Source organism: Misgurnus anguillicaudatus, chromosome 22, assembly GCF_027580225.2.
Source record: "Misgurnus anguillicaudatus chromosome 22, ASM2758022v2, whole genome shotgun sequence".
Classification (NCBI taxonomy): Eukaryota; Metazoa; Chordata; class Actinopteri; order Cypriniformes; family Cobitidae; genus Misgurnus; species Misgurnus anguillicaudatus.
Window position 1 is genome coordinate 27,260,494 of NC_073358.2, and position 26,580 is coordinate 27,287,073.

Below are 26,580 nucleotides of genomic sequence, written 5' to 3' on the forward strand. Positions count from 1 at the left end.
CTTGAACTTAATTAGATTTTTACATGCAAGATGAATTATAGTCATTTATGCATCTAAATTTCTGATTCACCAATCTATCCTGGCTTGGAATATAAGCTTATTTTAAGTGAATGCCATATCAAAACTTTTTAATACAGTTATCATTTAGACTGTCCAACTAGGGTGACCATATGTGCCATTCTTCCCGGACACGTCCTGGTCAGGATTTCGGTGCGTCTTCCGAAAGTCGTATTTGTTGACCGCATACGCCATTCAGTTAAAAAAATAAGACATACAATCGTAGTTTCATTCTTACCTTAAAATGTAACAGTTGCTTTTCTGTAATAATAATACTAATCCTCTATGACGTTTGCGGTCGACAAATATGACTTCCGGAAGATGCAACCGAAATCCTGGCCGGGACGCGTCCGGGAGGAGTGGCACGTATGGTCACCCTAGTCCAACATTGCCAGAAATGTATAGTTGTAGGATGCTTTTGTAATTTGTACATAATTTATTGGCAAAAATATGTATGGTGCTGGTAATGATTGTGCTGGTAATGACATTTTTGTCAAAAAACTACTAGCTAAGATGATGACTAAGCAAGTGTAGCTAGCTTTCTACATGTAATGTACACCATTTTAACTATTAAAGTGATAAAAATATTTCAAAAATGTTTAAAAATACAGAAATACAACACATATGGTAATGACGCATTATAATGCCCAACACAAAGAATAAAGAGTAGATTTACTTACTTTTCTTGACATCAAGGCATCAGTCTTGCAGCTTGAAATCCATGTGCTCCCCTATGTCATTAGGTTACCATGGCTACCAAATAAACTTTTGATGAAAAAACAGTGGGAAAGTCCCTTTATGCAGAGCGTGTTGGTAATGACAGCTAAACCATTGCAGGAAGAAATTAAGCAAAATAGAGTACAAAATGCATATGCTTAATCTGTGCATGTAGTTTATTAGTTCAAGTAACATTTAATTCATATGCATATATTTTTTATTAATTTGTGATAAATAATGTTTGAGATATGGCACGACATGTGAAAACTCTGGTGAAGGACAACATCAAAACAAATATATTGCACCACAAAACACCAATAAAATTTGATAAAATATTAGTAAGAGCATCCATAAAAAGTCCTGGCTTGTTTTTGTTTATACTAATTATTGGGGCTAAAATTTAGATTTACTTAGTTTTTAATAGAATTACACCCTGTGGACATAAATAGGCCCAAATTCTGGGAAATACCCATAATATGGTGATTGGTTTTGGTTTGTTAAAGTATTTTACATTAAAGTGTAAATAACGAATCAAATAGCAAAATACAGAGTTCTCAGATATTACTTATCTAGTATTGACAAAGTTATGTAATATTCAGCTCATAATGATCTTCTCTTTGTAATACAACAATTCAGCCATCCTCTCTGAAGAGAGGAGTCACATGGGACGCTATCTGTCCCGTGACTTAAAAAAAAAAAAAAAAAAAAAAACAGAGAGTAGGGCAGTGCATAGCTGTGCACATCATGCTAGTACAGTTTACGCATTTAGATAAGTAGCACACCGAACAGTAATATAACAGATATTTAAATGTGTTCGTTCGTCTTTGTTACTTGTTATTCGAACATAAAAGCGGGCAGCGCGCTCTACCGCCCATCGCGTCCCGGGGGTTTGATGATCACGAGATCTGACGCTGCTGACGAAAACTTTCTACCTGCGATTCATTAAAGAAACCACACCGACTCGACATGATGCTCTGATTATACATATAAGACCCAGGACCTCCTGCATCCACAATCTCTTCTAGTTTTGTTTTCATGTGTTTTGAGGTAGTTTCTCATTGAAAGCGGAAGTCAGATAAAACGTTACCGCTTTTAGACTACTGCAGTCGCCGCTGTTTATCACAAGGACAGGTAGGTTGTGTGTGCTTATCATTTCTCTGCCCTGTTTGTTTACCGTTAATGTCTTAAAATGATAACGTTGCACACGTGTATGTTTGCTTTATGAATGATTCCTGGAATGTCATCTGTTTCTTTCTAGAATTGATGTTTGCTGGTTTATCCAAAATAACCGATCTTATGTTGTTATCTTAGTCATATTGTGTATGAGAATCGAATTATTGTATCTACAATTTAACTTTGTGTTATTTCAAAACCGCACACTTCGGTTTGTTTAGATGGATGTACTTCCGCTTCCAGAAAGATGAAACATTTAAAACGCTTTAAACTTGTGACGTTAAGTGAGATATTTAAAGTCCCCCAGTACTAAGGTTACGGTCAGAAGTTTAAAAGTACTTTTATTTAACATTTATTCATTTAATTTAATGTCATTTACATTTTTTAAATACTGAGTTGATTCATTGGTGTATTTCATAAAAAAATTGTATTTCTGTAGCTCAACTGGTTGAGCATTGCGTTAGGAATGCCAGGGATTAACATAATAATAAAAACGTAGATTAAATGACACGCGAGTTTCTGCCTAAAGTGTAAATGTAAATAAATGTCCTTTTTTCTAGTAACTGAACAGGAAACACTCATGAGAGTCTTAATTTACAGGTTCCTGTTTTTGGGCCATGGCGAACGAACACTCCCCTCTTCTTATTCATGGGGTGTACAGCGTGTTGGGAGATGCTGAAGATTCCAAGGGTGGATCGACGGCGACAGGAGAGGCATCCCCCAAATCAAACCCCCGCAAACTCAACACCTTCTTTGGAGTAATGGTGCCCACCATTCTCTCCATGTTTAGTATTGTGCTGTTTCTTCGCACGGGTCAGTAAGAGGCAGAAAACGTGAGATTAAAAAAGAGATCATAACAAAGTGATTCTGACTTGTGTCTATCTTGCAGGGTTTGTTGTAGGTCATGCTGGTCTTCTCCATGGTCTCCTCATGTTGTTTGTGGCCTACTTTATCATCTCCTTGACAATCTTGTCCATATGTGCTATTTCCACTAATGGTGCAGTGGAAGGGGGCGGAGCCTATTGTATCCTTAACCTCTGCACAAAATGCATAGTCAGTGCAGCTTTTAACAGATTTGGCTATGAATATGTGGATGTTCTCCTTTAACTCTCGTATTAGTCATGATCAGTCGTTCTCTTGGACCTGAGTTTGGAGGCAGCATTGGCCTAATGTTCTACCTGGCTAAGGTGTGCGCGTGTGGGGTTTATGTACTCGGCCTGGTGGAGGCCATTGTTGACGTTTTTGGAAGGGATCCAGGTAAGCATTGTAACACGATGTACTAAAAGTGTGTGGGTTATTATTACCAGATTTGATGACTTCATACTACACAAGACTATTCATGTTTATGCAACACTGTTGTGTAATAGAGATTGCAATTCACAGAAATGTCTTTGCAATGATGTTCAGGTTTAAATGTAAAATATTGTGGTTATTACCAGTTTTGCAGCATGTGTACTACTAGACAAAAAAGCTTGCTGCTTATGTTTAGGGCTGTCACAATTATGAAATTTGGCTGAAGGTTAATTGTTTAATAAATTGTGACGATTATGACGATTAATTGCCTGTTTATTGCTTTGACATTTAATTCTCATTTTTTGTTTATGAAAAATTTTTCACAGATTGTTGTGGTTTTTTAAATAAATCTCTATCTGGCAGTAAATATTTATACACATAACACATTTTCAAAAGTAAACTGATACAATCTTGTTTTTACATGCGCTGCAGCTTCCCCTTGTGTTTTTTAGAGAGATGTGCAATCATTGTGGTGATCTGAAATCATTGCGATGAGGTCTAACAATTGCGATCAGACGATTATTTAATCATTGTGACAGCCCTACTTATGTTTATACAACACACATCCATAATTCCATTTTAGTTGTGTTCAGCAAAGGGTTGTAATTCAGAATTGAATTAAATAAAGATTAGTCATGTGTGCATCTTTTATCTTCTCTTCTTAGGCTCCACTGTGTCACATGGGCTGCGTGTGTTGCCTCAGGGTTACTGGTACACGGTGTTGTACGCCTCTATAGTGCTGTTGCTGTGTCTGGTGATCTGTCTGGTCGGTGCTCACATCTACGCCAAAGCCTCTTTTGCCATTTTGCTTGTGGTGACTGCATCACTGATTTCCATCATCATCAGCCCTATGATACGCGGACCACAGCGTTTTAACATCACACACACATATAGCAATAATCTCACCATCACTGTTAACCCCAGCTACACGGGCTTCAATGGCTCTACATTAAAGAACAACCTTGGACGTAAGTAAGATGCACTCTTAAAAAAGGATTTACACATCTTTGTGCGTTAAGCTTTTAACACATTATGTGTAATTTTAACACATTATGTGTCATTTAGTGTTGATTTTGTGTTAAAATATAACACAAGTTGTGTTAAAAGCAACACAAAATGTGTTGTTTTAATAATAACACAGAGATGGGTGGATTCTGGGACAACGCATTAAGTGTGTTGAGAATGTTTGTTACATTATGTAGGATGATTTTTTATAAAGAAAACAATAAATAACTAAAAAAAAACCCCGACTTTAGGTGGCTTATCACAGACTGGGTCACGTTAGTCTACTATGCACTCAAGGCAGTGCAGCCTGATGTAACAAATTATGTAATGCAAAAAAACTAGAACACAGAAATGCTACACTGTTACAAGTGTGATTTATAGATTATCTACTGAATAAAATTTGTCTAAATGTCTCCTCTGATAGCGGGATACTCTTTGGACTACAGTACCAACACAATGATGTCTTTTGCTACTGTATTCGCTGTGATGTTCACCAGCTGCACAGGCATCATGGCAGGAGCCAACATGTCGGGTACAAAACCACTGATGAGACAATCACCACACTTGCATACTTCTGCTTTTTCATTGCAATTGTTTGCATTTTACAATATTGATAAGGGCCGTTATAATAGATGGGTGTCTTCTATCTATTTCTCCTTTTCAGGTGAGCTGAAGAACCCAAGTGATTCTATACCTAAAGGGACCATCATGGCTGTGTCGTACACCTTCAGTGTCTATTTGCTCCTCTTCTTTCTTTTGAGTTCCACTTGTGACAGGTAATGCTAGTGATAATCAAGTCAAATTTAAAAGTAAAAGTTTACTGAAAATTTTAAAACTTGTAATACTTTTACTCAGCATCTTGTGGTTTCAAACCCATTTGATTTTTTATGGCATTAAAGATGTTAGGCTGCCTCAGTCTCCTTTCACTGAATGGGAAAATTTACTTTATAATTTTTCCTATGTCATGTTGTGTGTTTGAAATGACATGACGGTGAGTAAAATATGGCAGAATTGGTCCTTTAGGGGTAAACTATTCTTTCAATATCAAGCATAATGTTTATCTTCTTGTCATGTCCTTCTTATTTCTTCCTTTCACCTTATCTCTCTCAGGTTATTGTTAGTTAATGATTATGCAGTGCTTCAGCGTGTAAATGTATGGCCTCCATTTGTGACAATTGGGGTCTACTGTGCATCTCTGTCTGCTGCCATGTGCTCTTTGATAGGAGCCTCTCGAATCCTCCATGCTCTTGCTCTGGACCAGCTTTTTGGTAAGTGTGCAATTATTAATATTTTTGTTTATTGTTTGGTTTAATTATATTACACAGTAACACCTGATATTAAGATGCTAGTATAGATGACATTAACTTTTTCCCCGGCAGTGTTTAAAAAAAAAAAAGTTCCAGCCAGCGACAGCATTTTTTATGATTTTCACAAAAGTTGAATGCCTTCCAGAATTAAAAAAAAAAAAAAATATATATATATATATATATATATATATATATATATATATATATATATATATATATATATATATATATATATATATATATATATATATGTATATATGTATATATGTATATATGTATATATATGTGTATATATGTATATATATGTATATATGTATATGTATTAGTGCTGGGCGATTTGGCCTAAAAATAAAATCTCCGATTTTATTTTTTTTAATTCGACTTCCGATTTTTTCCGATTCCCCCCCCCACTTATTAAAAAAAGCAATAAGTACAAACGGCAGACAACTTGAAGCAAATTTTGCTTTAATTTATTCAAAAGCAAGACAAATGTAACCCCAATTTATGAGATGAATAATAAATAAATAAACACCCTCATGGAATCAAAGTCCCAGCTGTGTTTTACGTGTGCTATGATGTTGTTGATGTTGCTATAATAATGCTACGGAAGCCCCGGGCAGCCAAAAATGCGCCATTACAAAAAAATCGAATTACTTATTTTTTAAATCGCCCACAACAAAAAATTCGAATTAATTCATTAAATCGATTTTTCGCCCAGGCCTAATATGTATGTATATGTATGTATATGTATGTATATGTATGTATATGTATGTATATGTATGTATATGTATGTATATATATGTATATATATGTATGTATATATATGTATATGTGTATATATATATATGTGTATATGTGTATATATATATATATATATATATATATATATATATATATATATATATATATATATATATATATATATATATATATATATATATATATATATATATATATATATATATATATATATATATATATATATATATATCTCAAATGAAAGAACAGTTCTCTCTTTATCACCTCTCAAATATTGGTAGGTTTCTTCAATATTGGTAGGTTTCTTTTTGAGCAAAAAGCTGAGATAATTGCGTTTTTGTGAAGGATTTTTGATTGAGATCAGATTTAGTGCGATCATCAAAACATACAGTGAGTTTCAACTGTTTGCGCGAATACTTCCAGGTTTTATAAGTTGAGTAAGAGCGCCACCTGGTGGATAATATGAAATACGGAAATACGGATTGCTAAAAAAACCTCATCATTGGCAATGGCGGGGAAAGAGTTAAAGGGTACCCTGATAAAAAATGCAAGTATGGCGTAAGATTAACACTGAGAATGGATATTTGAACATGAACCGTAAAACGGTACAAATTCCTTAGGTTTAATAAACAAACAAAAAAAAATATCAGGGGCAGCCATTTTGTTTACATCACAATACATTACGTCAAAAGGTTGCAGTCAAAACTCATTCTGTTAATGCTACAGCATGGTAAACATGGTAAACAAGTCTCCAATCATTAGATTGTAAAATGATGTAAAACAGAAGATGAGAGTAATAAATAAAAACAGACTGTAGTTGGCAGTATGTGATCTTGACATCTGCATGCCATTAAAAATACAAGTACATTAACGCCTTCTATTCAGCCCTTTGAATGTAAGCCAAAGAGTAACACAATTAAAGGAACAGTACGTAGGATTGCGGCCAAAACTGGTACTGCAATCACAAAACTTGTGGCTAAAACTGGTACTGCAATCACACAACCGTTGGCCAATACACAACATGACAATATAAACATCAGTTCAGGGCTGCAACTCCACTTTTTAAAGGACAATATCCTGGCCGGACCACTGCTGTCAGTGATATAAGTATTTAAAATGAAAATGATTTCTTAATGTCTAGTGACATACCAGGGCCATTTTATGAATAATTGATTTAAATTTCTTACATACTGTTCCTTTCATGAACATTACAGAAAACACACAAGTAAATTATGATCAACATAAAGGTTATCTGAGAGGTAAGAGGGTAGAAGTGAAAAGTAAAACAGTCTCACATGATAAACTATAGTATATACCCTAGTATTTATTATAGTAAACTGTAGTGATATTTTGCGACAAACCATTACACATCCAGAACGCTCTATGCGTGAAACATAATGCCGGCCTCCACAGCTAAAAATGAGTATTAAATGTTGTGATTTAAAAAAAAAAATTATTTGTCAGATCTTAGGATGCTTTACTTTTTTATTTGCCTTGAAGTCTTCATAGTCGAGGTACCCTTCAAGTTTTAGCAGACACGCAGTACACAATACTTACATACAATATCATTCAAGTGTATAATTTTACAACAATGTAAGATTAGTGATTTTGCAGTGTAACTTGCTTTTTGTCACATTTTCTAGGCTAACAGTTATATGTTGTAAGTCTGTAAGAGGTCATATGTTCTATGCAAAAGGTAATAAGGACAGAAAATTTGTGTTAAATCTCAACAATACTGTACTGAAATCAAACTTTTGATCAATTTTCTTATGAGACAAAATGACACCGTTCCTAATCTATTTTTGTTAATTTCTAAGAAACTGTTCATTTTGAGAAATGAATGATAAAAATATATAATCGGCAGTTTAAAAACATTATCACTCTTTTTTCACAACAATCACATCAAATGATTTGTCACATGTTATTGAATATCAAAGCAGTAAAATCACCAATGCATGCTGAGCCAAATGTACATAAATATATATTTTTATGTGGTTACGTGTATAAAAACTAGAATTAGTTGTCTGGTTTATTATAAGAAGCAAAATATTGTTTAATTTTGATGTTACAACATTTGCCATGCAGATATCTCAGTCTGTGGCCTTTTTATCATCTGTCACCCTTGCTCAATACCATATGCCATGAAGGCTTATAATGCACTAATATTGACACTGCAGTTTTTCGATGTTGCACCACGAGACACAAAATGTAACTACAAATTGACCAGTATAAATAATAATGTTTATGCATGTTTTACACAATGTGCATTTAACAATACATATTATGTTAACCACCCATTGACATGGTATCAAGGTAATATTGATGGGTTTGACACGAGATTTGGTGTACCAGTGTCCTGTTGGAGTGACTGTGTTATACTTTTGGATTGTGTCACTGGTTTGCTCATCTGTGGTGTGATGGTATTTCAGGTTTGCCTTTGGCTCCAGCTGCAATCACCTCCAGCTCCGGGAACCCTTGGGTGTCTGTGCTTTATACATGGGGCCTGGTGCAGTGTACAGGATGCTGTTACATTTTGGATGTTATTTCTGTGGCGTGTGAGATAAAGTGCATGCGTGTTAATTGATTTTGTGTGTGTGTGTTGTAGTGTACTCTCTTTGCAGGACAGCTGAATGTGATTGCTGGCATTGTGACAGTATTTTACCTGTTGGCATATGCTGCAGTCGATTTGGCTTGCTTGGCTCTCGAATGGGCCTCTGCTCCAAACTTCAGGTACTGTACAAACTGCACTAAGTTCTTCTAGCTATACATCTTTAAAATTGTATTTAACTCTTCTGTTTTTCTTTTCTCTCCCTCCCAGGCCAACATTTCAGTTATTCTCCTGGCACACATGCTTGTTGGGAATTGTAAGCTGTGTGGTTATGATGTTTGTGATCAATCCAGTCTATTCCTCAGCCAGCATCGTACTGCTGCTACTCCTTTTGCTCTTCCTGCACTACCGCTCTCCCACCAGTAGCTGGGGCTACATCAGCCAAGCACTCATTTTTCACCAGGTACCCATATATATATACAAACACATACACACAAAATACAGACATGCATATGCCCAAGACTTTGTGAGATTTTCTCTGGTTTCCTCTCAGGTGAGGAAGTATCTTCTAATGTTAGACTCCCGAAAAGATCATGTGAAGTTCTGGCGACCACAGGTCTTACTGATGGTGGCCAATCCTCGATCCTCCTGTCAGCTCATCTGCTTTGTCAACCAGCTGAAAAAAGGAGGATTGTTTGTTCTGGGCCATGTTCAGATTGGAGATCTGGGTAAATCTGGATAATGTATTTATTTGCTAGTTGAATGCACTATTTTAAATCCACAAAGAGAACCAGTATTTGTGATTGATGTTTCCTCGAATTCCATTGTAATCTGTTCAGTACAAACAGCCGGTAAATCAAGCTCATCCGCCCCTGCACCTTAACTGTTTCTTTATGAACTTTAAATACTGAACTTCCGCTTGTGGATGCATGTTAAGTTATCATGTGGATGTACACTCATGTTGAAAAGACACTAAGCACAACAATAACCTCAAAACTGAATTTTTTCACAGATATGTTGCCGGCAGACCCAGTACAGCCGCAATATAATTTCTGGCTGAGTCTGGTGGATAAATTAGGTGTGAAGGCCTTTGTGGATCTAACTCTCTCACCATCTGTAAGGCAGGGCACTCAGCACCTTCTCCGCATCACTGGGTTGGGTAAGACATTTTTTTATGATGTTGACTTTAGAGATTCTTTTATGATATGAGATATGGCTCTGTAGTGTTTTTCTGGCAGTGCAGAGATAGCATCTGTTTCATAAGCCCTATTCGGATTCGGGATTAGTTTTACAGGGGGACCTCTGAGAAAATCGTGCTTCTCAGAGGTCCTCTGTGTTTTTAATCCCGTCCGAATAGGCCCTGTCTGTGTTTTTCTCTGACGACCTCCGTAAGAATTCCAGAGCAATTTACCTACTGTTTTTCGCCGAACTCAGAGGTGCTCTGAGAAATGTAATCCCGTCCGGATGCAAATGTCTGTGTTTGCTCGCAATATCTTTTGAAAACGCAGTTCATTTCGTGTTTTGGCCAACGTGATTTGCCGTAAGGTCTTACTAATGCGCGTATGTTATATTTCCTGAGTCCCATTCATTCAAATATGGATGTTTTTTCGCATTCGGCAAAATAAAATAATTAAATCAAGACGAGCTGAATATCATACACTGTTAAGACTGGCCACTGTAATATCATTAAAGGCGGAGTCCACGATGTTTGAAAAACGCTTTGGAAAAGGAGACGGGCCGACTACCAAAACACACTTATAGCCAATCAAATCAAATGCCGGGTTGCGTATGTGTGGGGTGGGTCTATCAACAGAAGGTCCAGATTCTATTGGGGTAGGGGTGTGTTTGTTTAGGTGATTTCAAATATCAACATTGGCTTTCAAACATCATGGACTCCGCCTTTAACGTTATAAGAAACTCCGTTCAAAGTTGTTCAACTCCGGAATGGTAATGTTAATTAATAAAGATGATAATTGTTATTAATCATTATTTCTTCATTTCTTTGGGTTTATTATAAGCAGCCACTTAAATAAAACATGTTGGCTAACGTTACGTTAATAGGATTTGTCTATTCTATAAATTCTAATAAATTAAATTAATAAATTACCTGTTCTGTCATGATTTTACATTTTAAAGCAAAATATTAAACATTACAAACACGCGTATCCAGAGCACGTGCTCTTCTGCAACACCCAAATGCATGAAACAGACACTCCCATCTCTGGAATAGCCTGCATCATTTTAATCTCATCCGAATCGGTACATAAAATCACAGACGTCCTGGGGGACACGTTGAAACTCAAAGGTTGTTTGGAAAACTAATCCCGTCCGAATAGTGCTTTATATTACTCTTATAATTTTTTTAAGATGGTCAAACCTTGAGACTGTAACTGATTTTTTTTCTTAAAGGTGCAATGTGGGATCTCTTGATAGAAATGCTATAAACAGAATTGCAATATAATGGGGCTGTGATGAATATGAAATTTATTTGACAGATAATTGTCTAATAAATAGTGAAGATTATGACGATTAACTGTTTTAGGGCTTTGACGTTTAATTCTCATCCTTTTTTTTGTTCAATTTTCACACATTGTTGTGATTTATTTTAATTAATCTTTTGCAAGGTTTACCTGGAAGTAAATATTAATACACATAACACATAATTAAAAGTAATTATTTAATTAATATATATTTCAAAAACTGAAAATTCTTCATAAGAAATAAACACAGTGTCTGAAAAATAACTGAAAAAAAAAAAATCCAATCCTACTAAGGTCATATTAGTACAATTCCTGACAGATCCTTAAGAATAGCACATCTTTCACTTCCCTAAATTTTGAATTGCTGTTTTGGAAATTCATTCTGGCAATTCATACTGCTTCTCAAAGTTTTGCAGCATTTCTTTAAATGCTGTTTTTCCACTATTATTGAATGAATTTGCAATGTATCGCGTTACACTGTCAGTGCGTTACACTGTCAGATAAGGAGTGCTATAAGATTCAGACACTGCAGCTCCCCTTGTGTTTGTTAGAGAGATGTGCAATCATTGCGGTGATCTGAAATCATTGCGATGAGTACAATAATTGTGATGAGACGATTATTTAATCATTTTTACAGCCCTACTATATAATATACGTAACTATATTATCAGTGGTGTATAAAGACATTACATAATGAACTGTATTGTTTTTATTACCTTAAAATGAGCGTTTTTGTAGGGCTGTGTTGAAAAAATCGATTCACCGATTCTGAATCGATTTTCATGTTAATCTCTAAAGATCGATCCGTAACTCAAAGAATCGATTTAATAATTAATAACTTTAACTTGCCGCGTCATTGAATTCACGCATGCGCGCGAGGTGGAAGGACATTAAAACAACGAACATAGCGGTCAGTAACGTTAAGCAAGTGGTTGTTTTGAAAACTCAAGAAACGCTCAAAGCTGCGATCTACATGTAAAATAATCCACTCATAACAAATGAACGAGTTATTTGTGTAATTTTTATAATAAGCCAAATAAAGAGTTCTTCTCGCACATAATGCTAATAGTTGTAAAGGTTTCTGAACTTTTAGCAAGCTAAGACAAAACTCGCGTTTTTATCAGTGACACGTGCGCTGTTGGAGCGATGTAGTTTGACGCCTAATTTGCTTATAGTGCAAACATCTTTGATCAGAAAGACGAGAAAGAGACACAAATGTTAATGTGCAATAGGAAGTAAAGAGCGTCAAGACCTTAAAACAGACTTCATCACATCATAGCACCCGTCATAATATCTATATAGAGCTCTGTCTCTCATATACAGGTATTATCTTGTCTGTAGGTTTGTGCATAAATTTATACCTGTTCATTTTACATACTGCCTATTTTTAATGTAATGTATGCATAAATACAAAATACAATGCATACTATAGCTTCAATAGTCTATAAAATTAATAACTCAATTAAAAACAAAATTCTGTCTATCAAGACTTAATCTGTTGTTATCATCTGGGCATTTTCACTTTAACATTATTAACTTTAAATTGTCCATATTTTAAAACTGTGGTGAGCAGTTAAACGCTATAGTGAGTGGCAAATAACTGCACATTTTTATAATCCAAAAAACTGAAAAACATGTATACCATGAAATATACTGTTACCGTGAAATAAAATGACTCATGGAATAGATTTTTGGTCATTCCGTGCACCCCTATCTGGCACCATTTCGGGCTTTTTTCAAAAACACTTATCTAAATCTCGAAGATCGGATCGGATCGAATCGAACAATGATAATCGATTCAAGATTTTCAGAATCGGAATCGATTCTTGAAATTTGAATCGAAACCCAGCCCTAGTTTTTTGGACAAACGGAGTGCATTTCGTCCCTACGTTATCTCAGATGGTGACGTGTTTGTCGTAGCTTCTCATCGTGTTTCGAAATTGAGGGGTGAGCTGTCGACTGAGCTGTTTGTTGCCATTTGCAATCTCACCGATAGATGCTGCTTAAAACCCTTTTTATGGGAACATGAGGTTCTGCGTACAGTCCAAGTGACGCACGTTCGGTTATCAGAATAGTACGAGCACCACCGGATTTCAAGGTTGCACATGCGCATTTAATTTTCTTGCAGTAATTAGTTCATCGACAAGGTGGCAGCCATGACCTGGAGGGTGAGATTCTCAAGGTAGTTGATAGAAAAACTGCATAAGCAGGACCGATCGGAACGCGTGCAAGTTACATGGACAATGGAGACCATATACGTATATGTGCGAAGTGGTCAGGAACTACCATTGTTTATACAGCTGTACCATATAAGGGCAGTTACACCAAAAGCGTTTATGGCAGTTGCAGGTGCCTTTTTTGAATGATAATTTATGGGCAGGGAGCGTTTGCGAGCTGTTTATGTGTGCCGAGCGCTTTGCGTTTTTTGCCGCCAGCCGCAGCACGCGCTTTTGAAGGAGCGCTGAGAGTGGAGAAGCGCCGACGTCATTCGCGTCTTTTCATTGTCCAATCGAATGAGGGGAGAGGCGGGCCTTACGTTGTGGTGAGGAAAGTTTACAGTTGCTTTGAAGAACCAAACTTCAGTCGCTCACTCTCTCCTGCGTGTTTGTGCACCTCTCACCATCAAACAAGGTCAGAGCAAGCGCCCTCTTTTTAAAGTTTCTGCTAATATGACGGTTAACAGCAAAAGAGCGCTCACGCTTCAATATTTGATTGACAAGACAGCTGACTCGGTGGTTGCTTAGCAATATAAAAAGCCGCGTCACACTGCTCTTTTTTAAAAAATGCAGTGCGTCGCACCTTGCGTTTCCAAGCGTTTAAAGCGCTTTTGGTGTGATTAGCCTCTAAGAGTGCAAAGATGTTTATACAAGTTTTAACACATTGCGTCACCACCTTTAGACACACTTAACTGCTCTTTAAGGACCCCTTTAGGCCTGGAGAGGCATGCGTTCAAGTAAATTATACCAACAGCTTGTTGAATGCTTCATTCTGATTGGCTAAGAAATGTTCCATGGGTGTTTTGTGTGAGGAGTTAAAACGAGTATTCTTTATCTACTTCTTAGTCTAACAATCTGTTTCTGTTTCTCCTGTTTCAGGAGGTATGAAGCCCAATACCCTGATCTTGGGTTTCTATGACAACAGTTATCCAGAGGATTACTTCCTACAGGACCCCGTCTTTTGCGAGGGAGATCGGTGTGAGGGGGATGATTTTGGGGTGGACCTCCCATCCTTACAGGCTTATTTTTCACCAGTGCGGCATGCCGAGAGCCCTCGGTCCCTGCAGCCCGAGGAGTACGTGAGCATAATCTGCGACGCCATGAAAATGGGCAAGAATGTGTGTTTAGCACGGTACTTCTACCAGCTGCCGCCTGAAAGCAAAGGCAAAACATCTAAAAGAGGAGGTGACAGTGTGGGAACCATCGACGTGTGGCCGTCAAATCTGCTCTGCCCAGGCAGTGCCAGTTATGCGGATGTGTGCAGTCTTTTCCTGCTCCAGATGGCGTGCGTGTTAAACATGGCCGCCTGGTGGCGCCGTGCAAGGTTACGTATATTCCTCTGCGTGGAGTCGGAGTCGGGTGACCAGGGTTGGCTGGCTAAAGAGGAACAGTTTAGAGAATTGCTGGGAAAGCTGAGGATTCGTGCTGCTATTAAAATCGTGACGTATGATAATGCGTCATGCCCCCCTAGGAGGGCAAACGTACGGAGGGAAAACGTGGAACCGAAACCTGTATCTGAAGACGTCCTGCGTGCGGTGAATGCCCTGCTGAGAGAGCACAGTTCTACAGCAGCAGTGCGCTTCCTGTATTTGCCCCACCCTCCTTCCAGTTCTGACCAATCACAGGAGTACCTGACACAACTGGACACTCTTACGCAAGAACTGGGCCCAACACTTTTGATTCACGGGGTGACGCCCGTTACGTGTACTGAGCTATGAGAACTACGTTTATAAGAGGAAAAGATAAACATTAGGAATGTTAGTGAGCTGAATGCAAATGTGTTTGATTCCTAATGTTATTTTAAAACTCCTTGTCAAATGAAACGAATAATACAAAAGAATATAAATTAAATTGGATTATTATACAATATATAATGTTACTGACTATGACCTTGTAACAGGTGTGTTTCAGTAAGGTTTGATTTCTTCTCTATATGCCTCTGTTTGCTTTTTAACAGCAGGATGGATGGGTGATCATGTAAAGGGTTTTCATTTATACATTTCTAATAGAATCACACAGCACCCGTAACCGTTAAATGTTTTCTTTGATCCACTTTTGTGTGTTTGTGCCTGGCATATAGACACAGTATTGACCTAATTGCCTTATCATAAAACAGACCATCTGAACTCACTGTGACCCGGTTAAGGCTCGTGGGCCAGTTGGGAAGTTTTGTGTCATCAATGTTAATGAGCGCTTGTATTACACTGAGCATCTGAAGTTTATTTACCGTCTTTATGGAAGCTTTATACGTGTTATTTATTATTATCTCTTCTGTATATATGAGAAAATTACTAGGAGAAAGATTTAAATCAAGGGTCCATTTTTATTGTTTGGTGTCAATGTAAACACAAATCAGGACTTAAAGAGAAAGTTCAGTTCACCCAAAAATAAAAATTCTGTTATCAACTCACGCTCATGTTGTTGCAAACCTGTATACATTTTTTTGTTTTGATGAACACGAATATATATTTTGTGAAATGTTTGTAAGCAAGCCGATCAGACTTCCTTCTTTTTCCTATTATGGAAGTCAATGGGACATCTGATCGGTTTGGCGACAAACATTTCTCAAGATATCTTCCTTTGTGTTCATCGGAACAGATACATTCATGCAGGTTTGTAACAACATGAAAGTGAGTAAATGATAACAGAATTTTTATTTTTGGCTGAACTATCCCTTTAATAATGTAACATACATTTGCTGATTTAATTTTCTCTTACTAGTAAAAGCAGTTTATGCTTGTGGTTGCTTTTACTTAACTGAATGAAAAGCCCTAAAATTCATGAAGCTAAATCAGATTGGCCATGGCGTAGCATGAAAATGAACATAGAAGTGCCTCTTTCTACTGTGTCTTTGTTGGCCTTTGTCAATTTTAAAGGGACATCAGCTTAATAATAATTATAATACTTGAATATCTTGCTCCTAGACAATGTATGTGTACAGCACGTGTGTGTATTTGTTAAAAAACGACCAAAGTCTAAAGCTGAAGCCCAAGAATGTCAAGCCTTTGTGAGGTTTTTGTATTGTATCATATTACTGTAAAGTAATGGGTGTCTTATATTGAATGATACTACTAGCAATTCCGTTCTGATTGTTTATTTACACTGCTATGAATTGCTGTATGTACAAAATGTAAAATCAAAGATTGTTTGTATTAATATACTTAAAGCTATTGTTACCATATACAATACAGGATAATAAACTGAACAGTAAGCATTATAAAAACAGCAAAGTAACAAAGTTAAAATATTACTGTCTAAGGATTATTTGCATATATCCACTTGCTTGTTCCTAGCTATGCATTATGCATAGGAAAAACGTATGCCTAGGATTTCCTATTGTTTGTTAGAGCTTTGAAACAACTGTACTCTTGTGTCTGTGTGTTTTATTTCTCCCGGTATCCCACTTCTCTAAATGATCTCTTTCTTTCCTAAATAAGAAAATGAATTACCTTATAATAAAAAAATATTCTAACATACAGTCATCTTTTCTTCCTTCATTGTTTTATGCTGACATTAAAATGATTTTCTATCACTATAGTGTGTTCTTCGTTAAACATTAAGCAATAAATATGTTATACATGTACACAGTGGAAAATCGTGATTATGACCTCTAGTAGTTATTGAGCTGCACTCTTTTCCTATGGAGCTTTATCATATTTCTGGGAATAAACGGCATAAACAAACAAAAGCAGGTAAATAGCACAGATAGTGTTAAAGGGGACATTTCACAAGACTTTAAGATGTCAAATCTTTGGAGTCCCCAGAGTGCAAATGTGAAGTTTTAGCTTAAAATACCATATATAGATCATTTATTATATCATGTTATACCACGAGTCTGTTGAATGCTGCATTCTGATTGGCTGAGAAATGTTCTATGGGTGTTGATTATTTTTCTGTAAACCGCACACCTATCTTTTCAAATGTCTTAAAAATAGGCACCAGAGCAATGTTTGTGGTAACCGTGGTATAAGCGGAATAATTGACTCCGGTCCTTTGAATTATTTGAAAATAATGCACACCTGCGGTGTAACGGCACTCCGCGCCTTGGTGTGCATTATTTTCTTATAATTCAATGGCCCGTCGTCAATTATTCCTTACTTAAAAAATTGCCACTTTGTAGGTTTAAGGAAAAATGCCATTTTGGGTGTTCTTTAAATGCAAATGAGTTGATCTCTGCACTAAAATGCTTTGCCGTGGTTGGATAGTGCACATTAAAGGGCGGTATTGTCCCCTTCTGACACCACAAGGGGTGCCAAATTTCATATTTTTTCACATGCTTGCAGAGAATGGTTTACCAAAACTAAGTTACTAGGTTGATCTTTTCATATTTCCTAGGTTTACACAAACACTGGGGACCCAATTATAGCACTTAAACATGGAAAAAAGTCAGATTTTTATGACATGTCCCCTTTTTAACTGGTAGACCGTAGAAAATGTCATATTTGTTATAATTAAACAATGTTACAGGTAACACACTGTACTTGTAAAATTAAAATTAGACTATTCATTTGTTCAATTGTGCAACCTGACTGGCAAATGAAACACGTAAAAAATCACAACATGTGATCATGCTGTCACTTAATCCGATTTAGGGAAAGTTGTGTAGTGAAACCCTAGGGCCTAGGCTACCAACCACTTTGACTTGATTTCATTTTCAGGAATACCAGGGAATCGAATTAAAGGTAGGGTGCATGATTTTAGTGTCTACTAACCGACATTAGTGATGGTCGTTTTCGAAGCACTGCTTCATGAGGTTTCGAAACATTTACGAATCTTTTGTTTCGAATCAGTGGTTTGGAGCTTGTTTCAAACTGGCCGAAGTCACGTGATTTTAGCAAACGAGGCTTCATTACGTCATAACTGTTTCGAAACGTTTCGAAAATCCGATGGTTCACCACTAGGGGGAGTTGATCACATGACCAGTGTCTAATATGTTTAGGTGAACTCGGGTCAGTTTTATTATGAAAGTTCATAAAACATTTATCCTTCTGACTAATAACACTGCCATTTTGTCTACTTTTTGTTTATAGACAGATTTAATAACAAAAATGTGCATAATTCAAAGGGTAGTTAGTTTTAATCATTTGTTTGCCCTAAATAAAACTAATAACACATAATACACTTTAACTATGTCTTAATTAAGTTAAATAATTTTTTTAACATATTTTAAAAACTGAATCAATTTTCGAAGCAATTGGTTCAATTGATTCGAAGCTTCGAAAAGCTTTGTTTCTCCCATCGCTAACCGACATCGTTGCCTGGGTTGCGTATGTGTGGTACAGATTCTATTGGGGTAGGGATGTGTTTGTCTAGTTGATTTCAAATGTCAACATTGGCTTTCAGAGATCATGCACCCCGCCTTTAAAGTACATTGCTATAAATATATGTACATTAATAGAGAATGAAGGTTTAGTCTGATAAATTAAAGATGAAAGCATGTCATACAATGTAAATGGGTTTTTTAGATTTGGATGCAGAAAAACATGAACACAAATTTGTAGTGGGTGCCATACATATATATAAATAAAAATAAATGTTTGTTTGTCTGCAATCCAAACCAGCTTTTACTTTGTAAACCACTATGTGTGTTTGCTTTGGTCAGTCCTGTTTGTTGTTTATTCTTTTCGTAATTTCTGGTTCGATTTTGTTAGCAAATTTTTCCATGTGCTGCACACAGAAAGAAGAGAGACGCAGCCAGTCGGGAAAAACGATGGATAGAGCAATGTGCTGAAAAAGAGGAGTATACAATATGCATCTTATGAAAAATGACAGGGACTAAAACAACAATCCTTTCTGAACAATTTCTGTGTTGTTTTACCTGTAGTGCATGAGTTAAACATCCACTTGTGTATGTTGTGTATCCAACGGTGTTCAGAGCATCTCTAGCAAATGAATCAGGACTTTTCACCAGAGGATTCACAGGAACATTATGAGTCATATTAGTAGAAACTACAAACGGGGCTACACACTGGAAAAAGGACAAGAATGTCAAGGCTTTGCAAGCAATGTAAAAAATGTTTAAATAGTACTAAACTTACCTGCACTGTGATTCCTCGTGAGCTGTATTCTGCATTCAGGCAGCGAGAGAAATATGTTACAAATACCTAAGTGCAAAAATACAGATTTAGTCCGCGTGTTGTTTCTGTAGAGTGCAAGCCTGTGATTTTTTCTTGTAAAATATACAGGTGCTATTATATTTGGGTTTTGTTGTACCTTAGTAGCAGAATATACAGATAGCATTGGCTGGGGTTGACAGGCGGCCTCTGATGATATGTTTATAATGAGACCTTTTCCTCTGGAAGTAAACAAAAGTGCAAGCTTTATATAGCTCAGTATTGTTTTTACAACACATTAAATACAATTCCATTAAATAGATATGATCAGACCATGCTGCTTGTTTACCTTTCAACCATGCCTGGCAAAATGAGTCTGCACATCTACAAAACAACAACATTATCATGTACATCACTGTTGTTGTTGTTGTTACTGTAAGTCTCTTTATCACTTGAATCAAAGATGGGCAATGATGTGTTTATGCATGTAAGTGTTTATATACAAGTCTTACCTGAGTGACAGAGAGTATGTTACAATTTATCACCTGTGTGATTCTCTGCAAAGAGAAGAAAAGACTCAATATAATAGACAAAAATACACTCCAGTAACAAAAGTGAAAAGTGTGAGTCAGACCTGGTCTGGGTCTGGAACATCTAGGAAATTTGCCAGAATTCCAGTATAGTTCATACCTACATTGTTTACTGTGGAGAGAAATAAAAGAATGAATATTTCATGCACCTCTCCCTCTTAAGAGCGACACACTTTGGCACTCAAATATTTCGAATTCTCCAACTCAGTTGGATTATAGCAAACAAACCATTTGTTTGGTCAGTGTGATTTTGCATTCAGAGTAAGGGTAAAATAATGAAAAGCTATACCTGGATCCACATGTTAACCTCAGAATGTTAACAATGACTGAAACATTTTAAATATGACACCTTTAAGGCTTGTTGCAATTCAAGTCATTCTTTCACACCAGCTTTACAGAATTGTACACACCATTCAGGATCATAATAATAAACAGTTTGGCAAGATGAGAAATTCAAAAATCTTTTTAAAACGCTTGTTTTAAAAGCACGCATCAGGTTTATTTCAATGCACATTTTTATGCAATAAAAAATTACATTTGCACCATTTTTATGAAAGTTAAGACTGAATGGACCTGAAAATGTCAAATGGTGTAACCGCCAATTGTGGCAGAGAAATATTAAATATTTTATCTACCTTAATGTAAGCGTGATCATAAAAAAATAATTTTAAAATATAATTTTATAATTTATTTCTAAAAGTAAATGTTAATGCTTTTTTGTAATATTTGTCCTGATATATGCTAAAAACAGCTCTGTTTTCTAAATAATCTTTGACAAATGATGTAAAAATGTATGTAAAAAAATCCACATTCCACATTTTTATGAATATGAATATATTTTATGAATATATTTATATTTTCATTTTTTTTAAAATTCCAGTTTCACCAGTTGACACAGACCGGTTACACCACATTCATTTTTGCAATTATGCCCCAAATATTCTTTCAAAAGGAAATAAAACCAGAAATTTTAGACTTGGTCCTCAAAAAAGAAAATGTATGCAAGTAATCTGCAAATTTATTTAGAAATTTTAACCCTTTTACATTTAATTGAACCATATTACGGACACAAAATAATTAACGTCACGTCATTGACCCATTACCCAGAATTCCGATCTCCAGGCCCTCCAGCTGCTGTTTGATAGCCGAGTAGATGGAATGACCTTCTGTGAAGTCTGCCTGAATCATACGCGTCTGACGCCTAAACCGAGACTCTGCAACAAACGCATGCAGAATTATGTTCAGAGCAAAACACAGTAAATTCATTTGTAATGTCTATGCATACAAAAAAAGTCTTCTATCATTATTCCACACTTGGTTTATGACAGTATCATTCAAATAAGATAACTTTATAGTGTTCAGAAGACACAGTTCATGTGCACAAATTGATTTTTACATCTTTGAGAAACTGCATTTGCATTTATGCATTTGGCAGATGATTTTATCCAAAGCGACTTATAGTGCATTACAAGGTATACATTTTTTATTAGTATGTATGTTCCCTGGGTTCAAACCAATGACCTTTTGAACCAATGCTCTACCACTGAGCTATACTGCCCTACAAAGGCTAAGTACAGTAACTTTGCAAACAATGAAACTGAGAAAGTTTTTTACACCAGCCAGTCAAACATGTTACTGCAATTTTGGCACACACGTTTCTCTAAAATGCGACAAAATTGAACCAGGAGGCTTGTCACAAGACACAAAAGATCTCACAAAGCCCATTTCAACCCATAAACTCAATTTTGACCAAATGATTAGATAGCCTACTGCACTTTGGCTTTGTATGGCAGTATACATGAGCACTAAACCCAGCCGGCATTTCCACATTGATTCATTGTTGAATCAACGTCAAGGACAAGGTTGAATCAACGTTGAATTACCTTTTGATTTTGCAAATTGAACGTTCCATTATTTCAACCAAATTTTAAAGTTGAATTTTAAAGGGGCCATGGCACAAGACTTTTTTAAGATGTCAAATAAATCTTTGTTGTCCCCAGAGCACATATGTGAAGTTTTAGCTCAAAATACCATATAAATAATTTATTATAGCATGTTAAAATTGCCACTTTGTAGTTGTGTGCAAAAATGTGCAGTTTTGTATGTGTCCTTTAAAATGCAAATGAGCTGATGACATTCAAACACTGATCACAATGATGGTGGTTTGTTGCAATTCAAACTCAATTGTGCTTTTCTCAGCACTAAATGGCAGTGCTGTGGTTGGATAGTGCAGGTTAAGGAGTGGGATTATTATAATAAGAGCTCCTTATGACATCCTAAGGAGAGCCATATTTCAACAACCTATTTTTTCATGTGCTTGTAGAGAATGGTTTACCAAAACTAAGTTACTGGGTTGATCTTTTTCACGTTTTCAAGGTTGATAGAAGCACTAGGGACCCCATCATAGCACTTAAAGATGGAAAAAGTCTGATTTTCATGCCATGGCCCCTTTAAGTAGCCTAGAAATCTAGACGCACCCTAGCGGCCGCAAAATATATTTGCTGCCAGGGTTTAGTCTAGGCACTCACAATACACTTAACAGCTTCAAAAACCAAAATTTGGTCAGGCCAATCACATCGTGTGTAGCGTCTGTGGGGCGGGCTTAACATGATGACGACAGAGCTGCCTGCGACGGTTCCTACTTGAAAACAAAGAATGGCTACTGCTGCTGGCAAACAGCTTTCTTTTGAAGCGGCTTTGGCCGCGACTCTGGAGGACTTAGACTTATGTTTTTCTTTGAGTGAAGAGCAAATAACCCTACTAAAGGCCTTTTAAGCAAGAACGATGTGTTTGGAGTTTTGCCGACTGGTTACGGTAAAAGTTTGATATACCAATTAGCTCCACTGGTGGGGAAACGCATGGGACTCATACGTCACCTTCTTCGTTGCTCTGATTGGTCATAGCGCTATCCTATTGCGTACAGAGGCATTTTGAGGGACAACCTTATATCCCGCCCCTTGCATTGAGCCGTTTGTGTGAAGAGTTGCCAGACCTTACATCTTGATGTAGGTCTGGCTAACCAGGCTACCCTTTAAGCATTTTATTATCCTTTTGCAACTGCATAGCATTAACTGTTGTTTCAACGTTGTTTCAACGTTAAAACAAGAACTGACATTATTTCAACGTTATGCCTGCTGGGAAAACTATACATTGTGCTCCATCTCTGCTTTTGCAACTCACCTATTTCCTTGGCAACACCGTGAAGCTTTTCCTCAGAGCGACTGATCAGTACAACGTCTAAGCCTCGTTTCGCAAGCTAAGATGCAATGACACACACAAACATAGAAAGTCACTTTCTGGTTGCCCAAATATGTGTCTATATATAGAGATTATTTCTATCCTTTTATGAGCTATACTTCGGACTAGGTATTATATAAACCTGGTGTGGGAGTCAATCAGGAGTCATTCATAGCACATGCAGGCTGACTATGACAACTGCTTACTAAAGCTGAAAAAGCAAAGGATTTGAGTAAAACAATTACCTCTGTTGTTATTGGTAAAATTACGTATATATGTAATTGTGGTGAAACACACAGGGTTTACCAGCACAATGCTTTGTTTTCATGAATATCCTCTCATTAAACAGACTAACTTTCTGCTTCCTTTGCTGAGGAAAGATCAACACACTGTGGCGGCCGAAAGCCTGCCTGCATTTAAATCTGATAAAACACTTAACCACATCCATCTAGTTTTTGGAAAACGGAAATTACTGGTGTGTCTGGATCCTTTAAGATATCTTTGTGACGACTTTCAGATCAGTTGATTTTGGCAATTTGTCAGCAAACTAAAACTGCATTTTAATGAGAAAGTAAACGTGTAGTATACTTCATACCTCTTGAGTTAAGCAAAGGTTAAGGGCCTTAAGCAAATATTAGATCAATCCCCAAAATACCTGTCAGGTAAATTATTAACTGTTTCACAACAAATACCATATACTTAATCACCTTGCCATTTCAGGCAAATATACACTGACCTCTTCGGCATATGCTCGACCAATCCCTGACGTAGCCCCGGTCACAACTGTGAAAACAAAGTCTGTCAATTTTAATTTTGTGTCTTTGACTATAAAACATTATTTGTTTGTCAAGGCAACATGTGTTGATGATTTCTGGCTGCGCTGAGCAGAATGAGTACAGTACATCCAATGTAACACAACACCCCTGCAGAAAAAATCAAAGCAGGTCACTGGTACATTGTGTTTTGATCATTAGATGTTGGTGTGCCTCCCCTACAGGTTGCTAAAGCACAAACATCTGTCCTGCTCCATCAAGACCCTGCTGGCTCACTTGCATGTTATCGGGACCCCCTATGGTCCGCCAGCTAAACATCAAAGTTCTGCTGGTTAAAATCATGCTTCTGCTGATACACTGGACGCAACAAATAAAAACCAGCAATATAACCGGTATAAACCGGGTGGAACCAGCATAGAATACATACTGGTAATAGTTTCTTTTATCAGCATGGTTGAGATATCAATCACCATTATTCAGGTACCGTAACACAGAAGTGACACAACTTGATAAACTGACTTATTTTTTATTAAAAAAAAATGTGTGCTGTTTCCTAGAATGATGCAGTTATTTCTCTAAAGCAGTTTAGCACACAAACACAAATGACATATTTTAGCAAACTGGTTTAGGCTGTTCAAACAGGACTGGGTAATAATGTAGCAGGTACATGTTAACATTGGGGTTACCAGAACTTTGGAGATGCTTTACATATTTTATTTGTGAAATCATAAGTTGAAAGCTGACAATGAAATGCCTGCCCCATAATTCTATTTTATATCATTATTCTAAAAGGTTAATTATTCAGAGGCGGACACTACTTAAGTATTTTAAGTAATTTACCAAGTATCTGTGCTGTTTGTCTTAGGAAAAAATGTACGTTACTTTACTAAAAAATGTTCACTACAGTCTAAAGCATAGAATCATACTGTGTAATCCTTTTATATTGCATATTAAAATTGATTTAATACCGAATTACATAAAAATTGTGTACTTTTACTTTCTTGAGTAAAAGTACAAAAGTCCTTTTTACTTAAGTAAAAGTAAAAAAACTAGATGTTTAATGTACTTAAATATTAAATATAAACCAAAAACTTGTAATGTAGTGGAGTAAAAATTATGATAATATGCTTTGGAATGTATGTTTTCCAATGAAAAACACTGATAAAATACGAATACTTAAAAATTTACTTTTATGTAGAAAGTAAAATTACTTAAGCAGTGTCCGCCTCTGTAATTATTTGGTCATTTTAAGCATAAGTGTTTAAACATAATACAAAGATGTTGCTCTCTTACCTGCCCACTGACCATATAACTTCAGGTCCGTCTGCCAGAAATTAGACATCACATAAACTCTGAATCCATGCCAACACTGCCACGACCACCTGAGCAGGTAGTACACCACCGTAACGGAACCGATGCAGTATAATGTCCAAGAAGACCAACTCCACGCGGCAATTTCTCCCATGTCACTTCTAACACGTTTACTATCACACACACATAAACAATTAAAAATGACTTTCTCCTTGTATGCTGCTGAGTTGAAGGTTGAAAACCCTTCTATTGTGTTCATGCCCCGCCTCCTGCCAGAGGTCTTCTGGCATTGGTCAATTGTATTGAAGGGAACAACGTAACTCTCCACCTCCAAACCATGAGGTGTGTTCTATGCGGCACTGCGCAGACCGATTGTTGTATGACATCAAAGTACCGCGAGAGCACGGGGTGATACTTTGATGTTATCGCCGATCAAACGCACCTTTTGTTGTGTTTCAGGTTAGAGGTCGTTGACTTTATAGATTAAAACACACATGTTTGGTTACTGTGTGTTTCTTCATGGTCCAGTGCGATTATTGGACTAAAGGGCTCAACATCACGACCTCCCATTCGTGTTTAGTCATAGATATCAAATCACAAAACTCTACTGATAAATGCTAATGAGTGTGCGCACAGGAACACCCAGTTACGTATTAATTATTACGTTTAAAGCAGCTTCAGATGGCAAACTTGAGAAATAACGTACCTATTTCTCAATCTGTGGCTATTGCATAAACTGTTAAGACTAGTCTTATAAGTTAGTCAAATATCATATGTCATTTTTTCACTCGGGATCGATCATCATAATTTTTTAAGTCAGTTACTTAAAAAAATATGGTCTAATATAAATCATAGAAGCAAGACTGGTTAGCGATGACTAACTGCAAGTTGCTTAGACTAGTTCTTAAGTCATTCTTAACTGGCGGCTATTTATGCAACCGTCCACAGATGTACACAGTTGTAGTGACAGGGCTGGCTATTTATTGTTAATAATAATAATAATAATAATAATAATAATAATAATAATAATAATAATAATAATGTTATCATTAATAATTAAT

General features: G+C 36.5%; 2 protein-coding genes across 3 annotated transcripts; one reads left to right on the plus strand and one right to left on the minus strand.

Annotated features, from left to right (window-relative positions):
• The first annotated feature begins 1,467 nt into the window (after positions 1–1,467).
• slc12a9 (solute carrier family 12 member 9) lies at positions 1,468–16,969 on the plus strand. The gene is made up of 14 exons (XM_073860631.1): positions 1,468–1,905; positions 2,548–2,760; positions 2,837–2,971; positions 3,067–3,204; positions 3,906–4,208; positions 4,670–4,777; positions 4,910–5,021; positions 5,356–5,513; positions 8,741–8,821; positions 8,915–9,041; positions 9,130–9,322; positions 9,413–9,587; positions 9,872–10,018; positions 14,435–16,969. Exons 2-14 carry the CDS (start codon positions 2,565–2,567, stop codon positions 15,271–15,273), a joined length of 2,712 nt encoding a protein of 903 aa, XP_073716732.1. The 5' UTR covers positions 1,468–1,905; positions 2,548–2,564; the 3' UTR covers positions 15,274–16,969.
• Positions 16,970–19,084: 2,115 nt separating this feature from the next.
• hsd20b2 (hydroxysteroid (20-beta) dehydrogenase 2) lies at positions 19,085–25,798 on the minus strand. Of its 2 annotated transcripts, none has more exons than XM_055199808.2 (11): positions 25,502–25,798; positions 24,172–24,233; positions 23,379–23,454; positions 21,302–21,412; positions 20,243–20,310; positions 20,121–20,165; positions 19,958–19,992; positions 19,769–19,850; positions 19,594–19,659; positions 19,374–19,523; positions 19,085–19,282 (listed from the first exon to the last, which is right to left on the minus strand). In XM_055199808.2, the coding sequence occupies exons 1-11, from the start codon at positions 25,776–25,778 to the stop codon at positions 19,154–19,156; spliced, it is 1,101 nt and encodes a 366-aa protein (XP_055055783.2). In that variant the 5' UTR covers positions 25,779–25,798; the 3' UTR covers positions 19,085–19,153. The 2 variants fall into 2 exon arrangements, with proteins under 2 accessions (XP_055055783.2, XP_055055784.2); XM_055199809.2 differs by having other exon boundaries at positions 24,172–24,218; positions 25,502–25,795.
• Between the last annotated feature and the right edge of the window lie 782 nt (positions 25,799–26,580).

Excerpts from the sequence above, each read along its gene's own strand:
- slc12a9 (XM_073860631.1), top strand. The coding sequence starts at position 2,565 with ATGGCGAACGAACACTCCCCTCTTCTTATTCATGGGGTGTACAGCGTG. Across the intron at positions 4,209-4,669 it reads ATTAAAGAACAACCTTGGAC|CGGGATACTCTTTGGACTAC; the intron begins GTAAGTAAGATG and ends CTCCTCTGATAG. Across the intron at positions 10,019-14,434 it reads TCTCCGCATCACTGGGTTGG|GAGGTATGAAGCCCAATACC; the intron begins GTAAGACATTTT and ends CTCCTGTTTCAG.
- hsd20b2 (XM_055199808.2), bottom strand. The coding sequence starts at position 25,778 with ATGAACACAATAGAAGGGTTTTCAACCTTCAACTCAGCAGCATACAAG. Across the intron at positions 20,311-21,301 it reads CCTGGAGATCGGAATTCTGG|TAAACAATGTAGGTATGAAC; the intron begins GTAATGGGTCAA and ends TTCTCTCCACAG. Across the intron at positions 19,851-19,957 it reads TTGCCAGGCATGGTTGAAAG|AGGAAAAGGTCTCATTATAA; the intron begins GTAAACAAGCAG and ends GTTTACTTCCAG.